The sequence below is a fragment of the Hylobates moloch genome, unplaced genomic scaffold (genome assembly GCF_009828535.3).
Source record: "Hylobates moloch isolate HMO894 unplaced genomic scaffold, HMol_V3 SCAFFOLD_1, whole genome shotgun sequence".
Classification (NCBI taxonomy): domain Eukaryota; kingdom Metazoa; phylum Chordata; class Mammalia; order Primates; family Hylobatidae; genus Hylobates; species Hylobates moloch.
Window position 1 is genome coordinate 238769154 of NW_026652276.1, and position 17213 is coordinate 238786366.

Here is a 17213-nt window from a genome sequence, read left to right on the forward strand (position 1 = left end):
CTGCCAGTCACACGGAGTGATGAGGTCTCGTGTCTCAGCTGTGGGACTTCCTGTTGCCTCAGCCCCTCTGAGAGGACGAAGGGGCGGGGCCCTGCCCACAAGGTGGCTGGGACAACTGAGATGGTCCCGTTCATTACTAACCAATAATGCAAAGATGGTTAGACCATTTCAGGGCCCTGGCTGCTAGATTTTCTTCATTAAGCACATATCATGCAGTCCTGTCTGACATATTTTAACACACACAGAAAACAGGGCATACAGCAAACAGGAAACGTCTGTTACCTCCGAGTGGGAGTGAGATTTGGTGAAGGGACACGAAAGAATTTTTACTTTTTATTTTAGATAGCTCCAAACTGTTCATTTTGAATATATCCATATATGTATAATTCATTTAATTGATTTTAATTGACACAACTGAAAGAGAAAAGTGGGTAATACTGTAATGGCCAACATCTTCCCTTTTCATAAAATCAGACTTTGCTGCCATGGTCCACTATTAAAATAATACCGAAGTGGGCTCAAGAGAGGCAACTGAGAATTTGATTTTAAAGAATGTGCTGAATTTTCTATTAAAGCAAAAAACTCTTTGACATCCCAATAGCGTATGCTTCCTGTAAGTTTAAGAAATCCATGCCTACTTCCAATGCAGCACCACCCACGCCTCACCCCAGGTTTTCGGCCTGGCCTGGGATGTGGATAGGCCCCCTGCTTGCTGCAGAAGTGCCTTTCTGGAAAAAGCAACTGAAAGCTCAGCCAAGCCACGGCCAGGTTGCTCTTTTCGCCCCCATGGGGACCAAGCTGCCCACATCCACCCTTGGCCAGGAAAGAGGGAGGCACCTGAAGACAGAGAAGGGGAGAGAGCGCTGGTCAGCAGGGCGAGGGCAGGACCGAGAGTGCTGATCAGCAGGGCAGGGGCAGGACCAAGAGCCTTGGGGCAGGAAACCGAGTGGGAAGAGCCAAGGGGTGGTAGGCAGGCCGGGCTGCTGGAGAGTTACCACGGAGTGTGGGGCAGGCACGGCGGCAAAGAGAGTGGGCCGAGTGGGTCATCACACGGCACGGGAGCCGTGGCCCCGGGTGCTGCTTGAATCAAGAAGGCTCAGCCCATGACTGCTATGTCTGGTCCCCAGGACCCAAACAGTCCAGAAATCAGCCAGCATTCCTGCAGGTGCACTGCAGTGGATGGCTACAGGAGGGAAAGGAGTGCCTTACAGACACTCAGAAAACTGCAAACTGGAAAGGGCATGAAAGCACAAGGTCTTGATCTTTCTCCCGGCATTCGGTGCTGTGCGTAGGGCAAGCAATGGGTGTCACTGGGGAAGAGCGGGAAACGAAGGCTCAGCATGTCTGTAACGAATGAGGAGGCAGAGGCCCACTCTGCATCACGAAGAACGGGTGGGATGCGGAGCCGTGACAAGGGCATGGGAAAGAAAGTGGAGTGGGCATAATGCCGAAATTAACTCGATAAGGAAGCTGCTTTCAATGCATCCCTGAGCTGGACTCACATGGAGAAGGACCACACACCCCAAGGCTGCCCTTCAGTTTTGACTTGATTCTGTGGGAAAGAGGGAGCCACTGAAGGTTTCGTATCAGGAAGACTGGCGGGGGCAGACAAGAAACACAACTTACAGAAGTGGTCTCTGACTTGTGGACACACCGTACAGAGATGTAATTCAGTGGCTGTTTAATTAGCAACTTGTGTGGCAGACACATTCATATTCTCAATGACAAGGAGCTCCTACACAGTCCAAGAAAAAGACAAAACCCAGTGGGAAGGGGGCAAAGATGGGAGCAGTAACTTACAGAAGCGGAGGTGAAAGTGGCCCCACAGGACATGAAAACACGTGTCACCGCGTCACTGGGGAAACACACATCATGAAAACACGTGTCACCGCGACAGTCACTGGGGAAACACACATCTAACAATACCCACATTGTTGGGGCAGTGGCTCCCGTGTTTCTCAGCTGTGGACATGCCACAGAACAGGACCCACGAGTGAGCGTTTCGGGGGCAGAAGAGGTAAAGAACAGAGGCCAGAGATGCAGACAGACCGAGGTGCAAAGGGGCTGCCTGAGAGCTGTGGCCTAGAGCAAGTCACTGAACTCTTCTGAATTCCAATTTCCTCACCCTAAGGCTGTGAATGGGGCTCATGTTACTCAGTGTGAGTGGGGCGGCGTGGCACAGGAGGTACTCAGCCTGGACTTTCTGTGAGCGCTCAATACAAAACAGCCTGGATGTTGCTGCAAAGAGGCTTGGAGCTCCCAAAGGGTGACCCACTCGCCGACAGCCTCCCTCCCTCTCTCCTCTGCTCTTCTTTTCTGACCAAAGCCTTCTTGAGGTCTGAAGGAAGCAGAGTGAATGCTTCCACTGGACAAGCTCAGAACTCTTTTTCCTCTTCATTTTCATGATTAGCAATCACAGGCGGGGTCTGCCAGCTCCTGCTGTGATCTGGGGGACACCCAGAGTGCGGCAGCAACTCTGATACGCAGAGCTGTTCTGTTTTATGGAACTGGAAAAAAAAATAGAATAATAACTTTTGACACCTGGGAGGCTGCAGAAAAGCACAATGGGTTTGAAAAACAGATGAGGTAGCAACTGAGAGATCCATGCTCTGAATCACAAACCACTCAGAGAGCCTGGAAATGCTGAGGCCACACGGCAGAGAGACCAGGTCCTGGCTGCTGCCTGTGGGGACGGGCAGAATGAGCCTTGCATTCCCGGACCCTCCAGCGCCCGAAGGCTGATTCTCGGAGAGCTCACAGGGTACTATGGGATGGCGGGTGCAAGTGAGCTCTGCGGCGCGGTGGTCGTCATCCTCACTGCTGCGGGTGCAGGGGCTCCTGCTCTGGAGACCGACTGCTGTTTCTGTTTGGGTAATGACAGCAGCACCATGCAACAACTGAGCCGCTGGTTCTCTACTTGGCAAGAATTTCCCAGTTGGGATTCTAGATTCCAAGAAGCTAGGGTCTGGCAACTGTTTCTGCAGCATAAATTGAATTCACTGCTTGATCAAACCTAAATAAATAGTCTGAGGAGCACGACCTTCCTAGGAGCACGTTCCAGCTTTGTTCCACGTCGTGGGGGTTGCGTCTCACCCTGAAGCCTTGTGGCAACCCTACGGAGGAGTCCATCAGCACCATTTTCCCAGCAGCACGTGCTCATCGCCTGTCTCTGTGCTACGTTTTGGTAATCTCCACAGTGTTAGATCCCTGAGCTGTGATCCGTGATCTTTGGTGTTACTGTCATTGTTTTGGGGCACCATGAACCATGCCCATAGAAGACAGTGAGCATAACTGATAAATGCTATGTGTGTTCTGTGACTGACCAGCCATTCTCCCATCTCTCTCCCTCTCCTCCAGCCTCCCTATTCCCTGAGACACAACAATATTGACATTAGGCTAATTAGCAACCCTACAGTGGCCTCTAAGTGTTCATGTGAAAGAAAGAGCCGCACCTCTCTCACTTTAAATCAGAAGCTAGAAATGATTAAACTTAGTGAGGAAGCCACGCCAAAAGCCAAGAATAGGCCAGAAATGAGGCCTCTCATGTACAACAGTCAGCCAAGTTGTGAATGCAAAGGAAAAGTTCTTGGGGAAAATTGAAAGTGCTACTCCAGAAAACGAGAAAGTGAAACAACCTTACTGCTCATCTAGAGAAAGTCTGCGTGGTCTGGATAGACCAAGCCAGCCACAATATTCCCTTAAGCCAGAGCCTAATCCAGAGCAAGGCCCTCACTCTTCAATTCCACGAAGGCTGAGAGAAGTGAGGAAGCTGCAGAAGAAAACTCTGAAGCTCGCAGATGTTGGTTCATGAGGCTGAAGGAAAGGAGTCATCTCCGTAACATAACAGTGTAAGGTGCAGCAGCAAGTGCTGATGGAGAAGCTGCAGCAAGCTCTCCAGAAGATCTGGCTGAGATGAGTGATGAAGGTGTCCACTCTAACAACAGATTTTCAATGTAGATGAAACAGCCTTACATTGAAGAAGATGCCATCTAGGACTTCCATAGCTAGAGAGAAGACAGCGCCTGACTTCAAAGCTTCAAAGGACAGGCTGGTTCTCTTGTGAGGAGCTAAATGCAGCTGAGGACTTTAAGTCCAAGCCAATGCTCGTTCATCCCAGGGCCCTTAAGAATCATGCTAAATCTATGACTGCCTGTGCTCTGTCACTGGAACAAAGCTGGATGACAGCACATTTGTTTACAGCATGGTTTACTGAATATTTTAAGCCCATTATTGAGACCTACTGCTCAAAAAAGATTCCGTTCAAAATACGGCTGCTCATTAGCAGTGCACCAGTCACCCAAGAGCTGTGACGCAGCTGTACAAGGAGGTGAGTGTTGTTTCCATGCCTGCTGACACCTCATCCATTCTGCAGCCCAGGGATCAAAAAACAATTTCCATTTCAAGACATATATATAAATATTTTGAGATGGAGTCTTGCTCTGTCTCCCAAGCTGGAGTGCAGTGGTGTGATCTTGGCTCACTACAACCTCCACCTCCCAGGTTCAAGGAATTCCTTGCCTCAGCCTCCTGCATAGCTGAGATTACAGGCACATGCCACCATGCCCAGCTAATTTTTGTATTTTTAGTAGAGACGGGGTTTCACCATCTTGGCCAGGCTGGTCTTGAACTCCTGACCTCGTGATCCACCTGCCTCGGCCTCCCAAAGTGCTGGGATTACAGGCATGAGCCACTGCACCCAGCCAAGACTTATATTTTAGAAACACACTTTGTAAGATGACAGCTGCCATAGATAGTGATTCCTCTGATTGATCTGGGTAAATTGAAAACCTCCTGGAAAAAATTCACCATTCTAGATGCCATTGAGAACACTTGTGATTCATGGAGGGAGGTCAAAATAGCAACATTCACAGGAGTTTGGAAGAGGCTGATTCCAACCCTCATGCATGACTTTCAGGGATTGAGGACTTCAGTGGAGGAAGGAACTGCAGATGTGGTGGGAACAGCAAGGGAACTAGAATTAGCAGAGCTGCCTGAAGATGTGACCAAATTGCCACAATCTCGTGATAAAACTTTAACAGGTGAGGAGTTGCTTCTTAGGGATGAGCAAAGAAAGTGGTTTCTGGAGATGGAATCTATTCTTGGTGAAGATGCTGTGAGCATTGTGAAAATCACAATAAAGGATTCAGAATATCACATAAACTTATTTGATAAGGCAGTGGCAGGGTTTGAAAGGATTGACTCTAATTTTGAAAAAAGTTCTACTGTGGATAAAATGCTACCAAACAGCATTGCATGCTGCAAAGAAATCTTTGATGAAGGAAGAGTCAACTGATGCAGTCAACTTTGTCTTATTTTAAGAAATTACCACGGTTGCCCCAACCTTCAAGCAACCATGGCCCTGACCAATCAGCAGCCATTAACACTGTGCAAGACCCTGCACCCGCAGGAAGATTACAACTTGCTGAAAGCTCAGGTGATCATTAGCATTGTTAGCAATAACATTTTTAATGACGGCCTGTACATTGTTTTTTAGACATACTGCTATTCCACACTTAATAGACCACAGTCTAGTAAAATGTAACTTTTATATGCACTGGAAAACTAGAAAATCTGTGTGACTCACTTTATTGTCATATTTGCTTTATTGCAGTGGCCCAGAATTGAACCCACAATATCTCCGAGGTCTGCCTGTAGATGCTAAATCAGTGGTTTTTTGATATTCACAAATGAGCCCATTCCCTAGCTTTTCTTGGGCGATTTGTGAAGCACACTTTTGGGAATTGATATGCAACGTTTATATAGACTGGATTCAGAACATGCTACCTCAAAATATGGCAGGGTGGCCCTCGAGAAAACAGCAGAAGCAGACCACAGAAACCAGAATTCCCCCAGCCCCTTCTCCTCGGAGGCAGGTCATAAGACCCTCATTCCAGAGGGGCCTCGCTATGCCCAGAGGGGAATGTCCTTATCTCCGAAGACGCAGAAGCAGCTAGAAGACTGGACAGGCCCTGCTGAGCCCTTCAGCCTATGGCATCAGAGCACACCCTTTGCCCTCCCATCACACTTCTGCACAACTGTCCATAAGAATAGGCTTCCCTGTTCCCTGGGTCTTCACTTCTGAAGGCTCCCATGTGACATAGAAAACCAGTATTAAATAAGTGGGTAGGGTTTTCTCTTATTCATCTGTCTTTTGTCACAAGTCTCAGTCATGAACCTGGAGAGGGGTTAGAAATTACTTTTTCCCCACTGTGGTATATAAACCTTTTATCTGAGGGCTATGGGGGTGTCTCTTGTGCCATGAAAGGATGATTCATTTATTCTTGTATCCACTCACTCAGTAATTTCCCACTGATGGCCCTCGCTGCTTGCTGTGGCCGAAAATCCAAATGGGGTTAATCACATAGCTTCGAACAATTAGGGAGACACTCTGGATTTGAATATTCTAAAGTCTTCCACTTTGGGGACAACCCTGGTGCTTTTAGTACCTAAGTTGCACTGGGAGGTGATTGTTTGCTGGAAAAACTCCCAAATCTGAGAGAGACGAGCTTATTGTTCTGCTTTGTGCCCAGATGGTGGAGCCAGCGTTTTCAACCATCTTGTTTTGTGTTGGGTTGAATGTCCTGGGAGGAAGCCCATCTGTCTGGGGTCAGGGAAGTAACCCCTTATTAAAGAAATGCAATTCTCTGGCTATATCCTTCACTATGCTTACCTCCTTGCCTAACTGTATCCTCGGTTCTTTTTTCTTTTTTTAAAAAACAGCTTTATTGAAACATTCATATACTATATAACTCAGCCTTTTAAAGTATAGGAGTTGGCCGGGCAATGGTTTTCTGAATGTTCAGAGTTCCGTGACCACCTCACCGTCCACCTCACAGCCTCTCAGTACCATCAAAGGGAACCTGCCCCTCCGCCATCACTTCCCATGCCCCTAACACTTTCCCCAGCCCTACACGGCCACAACCTACTTTCTGTCTCTACCGACTTACCTCTCCTGGACTTATTTATTTATTTACTTATCTATTTATTTAGAGACAGAGTCTCACTCTGTTGCTCAGACTGGAATGCAATGGTGTGAACTCGGCTCACCGTAACCTCCACCTCCCAGGTTCAAGCGATTCTCCTGCCTCAGCCTCCAGAGTAGCTGGGATTACAGGCACGTGCCACCACACCCAGCTAATTTTTGTATTTTTAGTGGAGATGGTGTTTCACCATGTTGGCCAGTCTGGCCGTGAACTCCTGACCTCAAGTGATCCGCCTGCCTCGGCCTCCTGAAGTGCTGGGATTACAGGCGTGAGCCTCCGCCCCTGGCCTCCTGGACATTTTGTATAAATGAAACCAGGACCCCCCGTGATTTTTGTGACTCGGCTTCTTCCACTGAGCACGGCGTTTCACAGGTTCCTCCGCGTCAGTGTGCCGGTGCTTCCTTCCTCCCTTTCCACGGCCGAACAACACTCCACCATCACAGATGTCCTCGGTTCCTGGTGGTTTTCTGCCCTCTTCAGTGGAGAAAGGGCTTGGAATAGAATATGTTGCCATTGGAGACGTGAAGGCTGTGGCTGTGACCCCACCACGGGGAGTCGGCTGCAGGAGGAGCCTCCCCACTATTAGCGTGGCCGACGCAGTGAGCCACGAGCACAAGGGCACCCCTCCCAGCCGCTGCTGCTGTGGCCCCGGCTGCCAGCGTCCCGGGAGGGCACCTGCAGAGGGAAGGCAGATACCCTGCAACGGCCCACAGACCCATATCACCTGGGCCACCGATCCCAGGGCTTGTGGGTCGTCACAGCATAATTCAGCCTTCAGCTACAAGACACAGAGCCGACAGGTGTGTAGCTGAGCCATCCCTCCCCCACCTGTCACCATTCTTCCACCTCCCTCCGAGCAGAGAGCGCGACTTGCTCCTCTTGCCCTCCTGGACATCCGGGGTTTCTGCCCCTGGGCTCCAGCGCTATGGTGTGGTAGTCCTGACGCACTCTTAGAAGCTCGGCCACCCCTCTGTGCCCCTCACAGCTCAGCCACCCGTCTCTGCGCCCCTCCTGCTCAGCCACTGCACCCCTCCTGCTCAGTCACCCCCCTCTGCACCCCTCCTGCTCAGCCACCCCTCTCTGCGCCCCTCTTGAGCAGCCACCGCTCTCTGCGCCCCTCCTACTCAGCAACTGCGCCCCTCCTGCTCAGCCACTGCGCCCCTCCTGCTCAGCCACCCCCCTCTGCACCCTTCCTGCTCAGCCACCCCTCTCTGCGCCCCTCCTGCTCAGCCACCCCTCTCTGCACCCTTCCTGCTCAGCCACCCCTCTCTGCGCCCCTCCTGCTCAGCCACCCCTCTCTGCGCCCCTCCTGCTCAGCCACCCCTCTCTGCGCCCCTCCTGCTCAGCCACCCCTCTCTGTGCCCCTCCTGCTCAGCCACCCCTCTCTGGCCCCTCCTGCACAGGCCTCTCCTCCTTTCTGAGCTAAAAGGGAGTGGTGGTTCCTTCATGTGCCTCCTTCCCACCTCTCTTCTCCTTTTAGCAGGAACATGCTCACGTGAAAAACTGGAAAACCAGAGAAATATGAAGAAAATAAAAGTCACTACCCGGAGAGAGCCACTATTCACAGTCTGGTGTATTTCTTTTAGCTTTTTCTGCTATCCACATTTTCGCACAGCTGTCATCGTATTAGACGCTGTTTTGGATCCTGAGTTTTTCATTTACTTTCTCCCACCTGCATTTTCCGACATTATTAACAACTTTCTGAACATTTCTCTTTTAATGTCTGCTTAACATTTGAATCATGTGACCATAACATAGCTTTAAAGAAGCATTCTCCTTTGTTTAATATTAACAATTTTTCTACTGTTTTAAAATTAATATAAACACCACTGCAGAGAGCAGCTTTGTGCTTCAAGTTTTCTTTAGGATTTTGGGTAATGGATTATTTTCTTGGGGCATAGTCTCACACATCAGATTGCGGGTCACGGGCCACCTCGCTTATGTGGCGTGAACGTGCTGGCCAGTCAGTGTCCATCATGATCACATCGGGCCATGCTCCCACCAGCAGGGCGTGAAAGTGACCAGCTCGCTTCCCGACATAAGAGTGATCTGTTGTAATCTTCACAGATTTGTTTTCCTTTTTTCTATTGTGGAGTAGTTGATTATTATACCTTTAGAATGTTTAGGACACACCACCTGTGTTTGGATATGTCCCATTTAAAGTTATCAACCATGAAATGAAATCCGCTTTAAAAATTCTTTGAAACCTGTTTTCCTCATATTTAGGATGCCCATGTAACAGCATCTAAACTGTGTTTTCTACAAGCTGTTCCAGGATTATGTGATTACTTTATCTCAAGCTTTCTCTTCCAGAACCCTTACAGTTTTTTCTATAATAACCAAAGTTACTCCAGAGTTATGAATTACCAAGGAATTGACCCCCAGGGTCACTTTCAAGTTTCCAATCACTACTGCCTCCTGAGGGAGCTGGCCTAAAACCCTTACAGCCGAAGCATTCGATTACATTAAACGAGCACGCGCAGAGGCTGCGATTTCATAGTTTCAGTTGCATATTGTGGTAAAATATATGTCACATTAAAATTTACCATCTTACCCATGTTTAAGTGTATAGTTCGGTGGTGTTAATTATATTCACACTGTTGATCAGTCATTACCACCATCTATTCCCAGAACCTTTCCATCGTCCCAAACTGAAACTCCACCAATTAAACACTGACACCCCCACTGTCCCCCAGCCCCTGGCCCCATCACTCTACCTTCTGTCTCTATGAACTTGACTATCTTTAGTACGTCACATGCGTGGAATCATTCAGTATTTGTCCTTTTGTGACTGGCATATTTTACTCAGCATAACAGCCTCAAAGTCCCTCCATGTTGCAGCAGGTGTCAGCACTCCCTTCCTCTTCAAGGCTGCGTACTATTTCATCATGTGGATGGACCAAGTTTCACTTGTCCATTCGCCCATCAGTGGACACTGGGCTGCTTTCGCCTTTGGCTGTTGTGCATTAACTGCTATGAATATGGGTGTGCAAACAGCTCTTCAAGTCTCTGCTTCCTGTGTTATGGGGTACATACCCAGAAGTGGGGTTGCTGAGGCAAATTAAAAACTCTATTTTTAATTTTTTAGGAAACCACCATACTGTTTCCCTCAGCAACGACGCCATTTTACATTCCCATCAGCAGCGCATAAGTGTTCAATTTCTCCACATTCTCACCAACACCGATTTTCAGGGGTTTTTTAATACTAGCCATCCTGATGGGTGTAAGGTGGTATGTTTATCTTTTGACTTTCTTTTTATTAACAAGCTCTGTTGGGCTTTTAAAAAACATATCCAAGCTTGATAAGATTATATATTCCTATATGTACCTTAAGAAAAGAGAGGGGGAAAGAGAGTGAGACACAGGGAGAGAAAGAGACCCTGCGGCTGGTGACAGAATGTTCTGGACTCGCAGCCGCCCCCCACCGCACCCTGGGCTGCTGCACCCCTAGCCCGCCAGCCTGGGGCTAACCAGTCACCATGGCAACCATAAATCTGAGCCAGCAGCGCAGGAACCACTTCTCCTATCGCTCCCCGTCAGCCTCGCAAAGCGCAGTTTTCTAAGACTGGGCGCCACTGGCTTCGCTGTTTCCCAGACCTTCAGTGCATCATAAAAAAAAAAAATCAAATATCGTCTGTTTCTATAAATCAAGGCCTGAATATGTGTATTTACATTTAAATTGCTTTTCTTTTCCAAAGAATCCACAGTCATTATCTGGATATGATGTTGAGACGACTCTATGTCTGGGAGGCAAGTCAAGGTTGGGGAGAAAAACGTCTGAGAATGATCACAGTTGGACACCCAGGCCGGCCTTTGTCAAGGAGCCGGGGAGACAGCCTCGGCTTTTATTCTGCTGGGGCTGCTTACGGCTCCAATTAAATTAAACACACACACCTGCTTCCATTATCATCAAACGCTGTTGAGTCCAGGCAGGCAACGTAGGCTTTTCAATATCACTATTTTTCTTAACGCTACCTCCAAATTAAAGCTGCGCGGAGTAGATGCCAGGGAACCCCAGGGGGTCTTAGGCTGGGCCAGAACCTCACCCACCACCCACACTGCACCCCACGAGCTGCCGGTTCCCACTTGTCACACTCGGCACAGGAATCTCCCGAATCAAGAGACAACAGCAGAAGGTGCAGCCACTGAGGACCTGCTCTCCTCTTGGCGCCTCCAGCGTGGCTTCCCCTCCCGACCCCAGAAGCTGCCTAGGCACAGACACAGAGGTGCCCCCAGCCCCAAAATTCCATCCGGAACCCAGGGCTGGTCCCACCTCAGGGCGCACGAGCTCCTCGGTTTCGCTTCTCAGACCCTCAGACGCATTCACCTCGGCTCCCCCAGGATGCACCAGTGCAGGGGAGGCCTGTCCTGAAAGGCCCCAGGAGGGCGGCACCCCAGGCCAGCGCCCTGCCCTGCACCTCAGCCCCCCGCCGGCACCCACGTCTGTGCAGAGATTAGTGGGTGCGAGGGGCCTCTGGGCAGGCCCCGCCATCCTGGCTAGGATTAAATCCGCTCCTGCCCACAGTCTGAGGACAGATGGGCGGGGAGCTGGGGAAAGAGAAGGCCTCACTCAGCGCGCCCCGGGCCCACACGCAGCCCCTGAATTGGAGAAAGGCGGCTCCGCCCAGCGCTTTTCTGAGGATCCTGGAGTTTACCCCTCCCCCGCGCGTTCAGAGCGCACAGCACCCAGTTCACCAGCATCAGACAGGCCCGGGTGGCGTCTGCCCAGGGAGATGCCCTCTGCCTGACCGCACTGGAGGGAAGGGGCTCTGCGGGACCTGCTGCTCCCCGTATTTCATAATAACTGCCGTCCTCTTGGGCTTTCAGCCCAACCTGAAAACGCAGCGCTTGCATGTGTTTTCTTATCCGCCTGATAAGAGAGGAAAATCAGTGGCTTAAAGGAGGAAAAACCTGGCCGGGCACGGTGGCTCACGCCTGTAATCTCAGCACTTTGGGAGGCCGAGGTGGGAGGATCACCTGAAGTCAGGAGTTCGAGACCAGCCTGGCCAACATGGCGAAACCCTGTCTCTACTAAAAATACAAAAAATTAGCCGGGTGCAGTGGCGCAGGCCTGTAATCCCAGCTACTCAGGAGGCTGAGGCAGGAGAATCGCTGGAGCCCGGGAGGCGAAGGGTGCAGTGAGAAGAGATAGCCCCACTCAAAAAAATTTTTTAAAAAAAGGTTGAAAAACTTGCCGAAGAGCAGAGCAAAACAAAATCAGAAAGCAAGGGTTGGTGTGAGCGATGGGCGCCCGGAACCCGGGCAACCTCTTCCCCCCACCCACCGAGGCCGCAGCCCATGGCTCCGGGGCTCGATCCGCCTCCTCTCGGCAGCGCGCCCGGGCGGCCCCAGCTCCAGGCCAGCGGCGGGGCTCACCAGGCTGGGCGCTGCGCACGGCGGGCAGGAGAGGGGCAGACCAGGGCACAGCGGCCAGGACCCCACACTCACCGTTCACGCAGGCCTCGGACGCTCCGCAGAGGCCCTCCTCGAGTAGGCAGCCTGCGGGGAAACAGAAGAGACGCGGTCAGCTGCTGGGGAGGGCGGAGGGCCCCCGAGGCTGCCGCCCTGGCCCACTGGTGAATTTCCGAGAAACCGCCGGTCAAGCAGGCTCCTCCGACCCGGCTTTTCCGAGATGGGGCCGATTATTCTGAAGCCAGAACGCTGCGCCCCTGACTCGGCCACGTGCGAGGCCTCCCGGCCTAGTCCCGGAGCCCAGCTCTCACCTGGACCAGGCCCATAGCTCTCGGCTGAGGGTCATGCCGGCGTCATCACAGGAGACTCCCGGGCGGCGGGAGCAGCAGCGGGGCCGGGGCCTCCCCTTGAGGCCTCCCCTGGGCCCGGCGCCTCCCCTGGACCGGGTGCCCAATGCACGCACCGCGTCCCCGGAGGCAAGGCTGCCGGGCCCCGGGGAGCGGAGGCTTCCAGGGAGGTAACGAGCTCCGCGGAGAGCCCGGCTGCGTGGGAAGCAAACCGTGGCGTCCGTGGCCACAGACAAGAGATGCAGGAGAGGGTCGGGAGAGGAAACGAGGCAGTGGAGGCAGCAGAGACGAAGACGGGCAGGAAAAGCCAGCGAGGCAGGGCCAGGCCCTGGAGAAGACGCGGGGCGGAGGCAGCGCCTCAGTCCCCACCCAGGAAGGGGCTCCAAAAGCTCCGCGGTGCCTGGGAGGCCAGGCGACCCCAAGCCACGCATCCCCCGCGGCCGGGCAGGCTGGCAAAGGCTGGCATTCAGCTCCATGTCCACGCCTGTCTCAAACACAGAGAGATGGATCCAGAAAGCACCACCCCGCTAGGGAGCGGCTCCGGCGAGGGCCTGAGCACACAAGACACCAGAACCGGGAGGGCCCCAGGGCCACGACGCGGGAGTCGCACCCCCAGCGAAGGCCAGGTGTGGTCTGAACACGCCGTGTCTTTCACCCAAGGCCGGGTGTGGTCTGATCACACAGTGTCTTTCACTCATTCCTGCAAAGCATAGTGCCTTCAATCCTGCTTCACCAACCGACAAACGCCTGTTCATCCGCTAAGATCCCTGCAGAAGCCCCAGACTCTCCCTGGGCTGCCCAGGCGTCCTTTTCGGGACTCACCACACTGTGCAGTGACTGTGGATTGAGTGTCTATCTCCCTCTCCTGGAGTTCAGGAGCCGGGCGCATGCCTCTTTCCACCCTCTACTGTTTCCTCCCATGCCCTCTGTGTGTCTGGCACAGGGCAGGTGCCCAGGGGCAAATGGGTGAACAAAGAAACCGAGGAATCCGGAGAAAGTTATACTGAGGGATTCACCCCCAGGGTCACGTTAAAGTTTCCAATCACTACTTACTCCTGAGGGAACTGGCCTAAAACCCTTACAGAGGAAGCACTCAGTTGCCTTAAACCAGCACGTGCGGAGGCTTTAAAACTAAACATCAGTCCAGAACTAAGGCAGCACAGAGCCTAGCAGGGCCCAACGCTGGGAGTTCACAGGAGGAGGCAGCTTCGCTCATCTCACAACAGCTTCACGAGCCTTCCACAGTTGCAGGGCGGCCCCTGGCTGTGGTCTGCTTCCTCCCAGGAGGTGGCCTAGGTGCAGCCCTGGCCTGCCCAGCCAGTGCCTGCCCAGCCCAGTGCCCACCACCATCGCCTGCCAGCAGTCACAGGCGGGTGGACACCCATTGACGGGAGTCTCCAATCCAAGCAGAGATTGTTTTTGGTTTTTTGGGGTTTTTATTTGTTTTGTTTTGAAATAACAATCTCATGAAAAACAGTTTGTTTTTTTTTGTTTTTTTTTTTTTTGAGATGGAGTCTCGCTGTATCACCCAGACTAGAGTGCAATGGCGTGATCTTGGCTCACTGCAATCTCTGCCTCCCAGGTTCAAGCGATCCCCCTGCCTCAGCCTCCCAAGTGACTGGGACTACAGGCATGCGCCACCATACCCAACTAATTTTTGTATTTTTAGCAGAGATGGGATTTCACCATGTTGGCCAGGCTGGTCTCGAACTCCTGACCTCAAGTGATCCACCTGCCTTGGCCTCCCAAGTGCTGGGATTACAGGCATGAGCCACCACGCCTGGCCAGCATTTCATTTCTTAATCCCATTTACCTATCAGCTAACCCCACATTCGGTCTGCATTCTCTGCATTATTTCTCCATTCAACAAGTGCCTGAGCCAGGCAGAGGAGGTGAACGGCCGACAGAAGCGTGGCAGGGAACATTCTGAGAGACACACACCTGGCACTTGAACAGCAGGAGGAGAGGCAGACACCACTCCCCACAAAAGCAGTGACCTTGACAAGGTCAGCATGGAGGTTAGCGGACCTCTCAGATCCTCACACGGTGACCTCTGAGGCTCCCCTCACTGCCTCCCAGAGGGAGAGCCTCAGCTGTGAGGGCCCCTCCTGCCCCAGGCACACAGAGGCGCACAGAGGAGGAGCTGGGAGCAGTAAGGATGTGACCACACCGAAGATGTGCTGGAGGTTAGTCCGATGTCGTAGAACATCCCTGGTTCCGGCTCTGGCAGGAGCTACAGGACTCCGCCCAGGATTCTAGGGTGCATCTCCAGTGTGGAGGAACAGAGACCTTGGGGGAAGGCAGATGCAAGGACGCTGCAGACAGCTCACGTTCTAACTCCATGTTTGTCACATGGAAATGGCAGATGACGGAGCTCTGCTAGCAGAGGCACCAGGAAGAAAGCCTCTGTTTTCTTCCTGTCTCCGCCTTAATCGTGGCTGACAATTAGATGTGATCTGAACGAGATGTGCATCAAATGATCTCTTGGATCCTGACCTTGGAAAACCACCTGTTACTGGCATGTGCCCAACCTGATTCGTTACTCCAGAGGACTGATGAGAAATGACAGTGGAAAAGCTGCAGCACTCCTTGGTGAGAGGCAAACACAGCAGCAGCGTTTCACATGATTACCAGAGCTGCAAATGTTATGCATATTTCACCCAGCCAGTGGATATGCTAATTTGACTAAGTTATTTGTTCTAAAATTACGAAAGAGCAAATTTCATTTTAAATATCAGCCACCTACTAATAGTAATTATGACCATAAATCATCCAGAGAAAAGACATTTTCTCCGGCAGACACTGGTTCAGCCCAGCCCAGGCGCCTCGGGCACATGCCTTCCTCAAGTGGGCGCCACACCCCACATGTGGCAGCAAGTGGCGTCCTGGACTTGTGTACCCTGTCAGCCCACAGACCGCGTACACTAAGGTCCAGATGTCATTCTGAGGCCAAGAAGCTAAATCCACAAGGAAAGCCAACAGCGGCCTGTGGGGCCCTTCACCTTGTATGCCCAACACTTGAAACTGGAATTCCTTCGCTTCAATGTAGTATCCACCCTTTTGCATGAAAACATGTGACATTCCCCAAATTCTCAAATTGCTCCTCTGCTGAACCCTATAGCAGGGCTGTGGTGCCCAGGGGTTCCTCCTCACTCTGTGTCCACTATCCCTCCCGCTTCGGCACAGAGACAAGCACATCCAGTCATGCATGCATGTGCACACATATACACATATGCACACACAAGCATGTGCACACATACACATATGCACACACAAGCATGTGCACACATACACATACATGCACACACAAGCATGTGCACACATATACATACACACATGGACACTCATACATGCATGCAGTCATGCCCATTCACAAGCACACTCATGCATGCACACATGTACACACACATGCACACCTGCATGCATACACACATGCACATCCTCATACATGTAAGCATACACCTGCAGACACGTACACATATGCACACACGCACATGGGTACACTCATGCATGCATGCATGTATGCTGATCTTGTTCTGATTCTGCTTCCCTACTGTGTCCTCAGAACTCTAAGCAGTATCTTGTCACCATTGTGGTGCCCCTTTTTCTTACCCTTCTCAAGATGAAAATGGATCCAGTTTTGCAAGGAGCCAGGCTGGATCTGCCTCTTACCCCAATCACTCCTAAGAGATGTTTATGGAGAGTTTGTAGTTCATTGTGGAAATACAGTAAATGTGAACAGAGCCCACCACCTCTCTCACTGGCTGGAAGCAAGCTCGGCACATCCTGTCCCACATGCACCTGCTCTGCTTCCTCCCATCTCTGGGCGTCGCTGTGGCCAAGGCCGGCATGGCCTAAAACTCCATGGCCCCTGCCCAACCCTGTCTCTACCACCACCGTGGAAAGCCCTTCCTGGGTTCAGGCTTCTCGCCTGACTCTGCTGTGAGGGCAGGGGAAGGCTGTAGTCGGCAGCAGGGCGTACACGCCTTCTGAATTGTGTGCTACACTTTCCACTGAGGCCCACAAAATCCAGCTGATGTAAGCTGGCATCCCACAGCAGGAACCGAAGAGGGAGGAGGGGAGGTTCCTGGACAGCAGGCTCAGCACCGGCACCTGTTGCCTCCAAGCCGCAGACAGGACTCCTCGGAAGCCTGTGAGCCGCTGGCCACTCACTAATCGCCCTTCCTGGGAGGGGCTCAGTGAAGACCCTGCTTTGAGGCCGGAATGACCAAGGCCCTGGGATCCAACTGCAAACAGGAAAGCATCTTCCCAGACAGCACCAACACACGCACCAATGGGAACGCCAGGACCCCGTGGCTGTGCAAACACAGAGATGCGGGTCTGTTGGGGAAGCTGCTGAACCTGAACCGGGACAGCCCCTGAGAAGGGGATGCGGGGGCTTCACCTGTGTCAGCACCACTCACTTGGTACAAGGAACACACACAGATTTCCTCATCTAAAAAACATAACG

At 51.9% G+C, this 17213-nt stretch overlaps 1 protein-coding gene across 3 annotated transcripts in view; it reads right to left on the reverse strand.

Moving 5' to 3' along the window:
* PTPRN2 (protein tyrosine phosphatase receptor type N2) overlaps window positions 1–17213 on the reverse strand; it is a 901057-nt gene that overhangs the window by 797073 nt on the left and 86771 nt on the right. For 2 of the 3 annotated variants that reach the window (XM_058428604.1, XM_032753237.2), the window contains exon 2: window positions 12432–12482. The exons of the other annotated variant lie outside the window; for it this stretch is intronic. In XM_058428604.1, the coding sequence (XP_058284587.1) occupies window positions 12432–12482 (51 nt within the window). The remainder of the gene's footprint in view (window positions 1–12431; window positions 12483–17213) is intronic. 3 annotated transcript variants of the gene reach the window in all.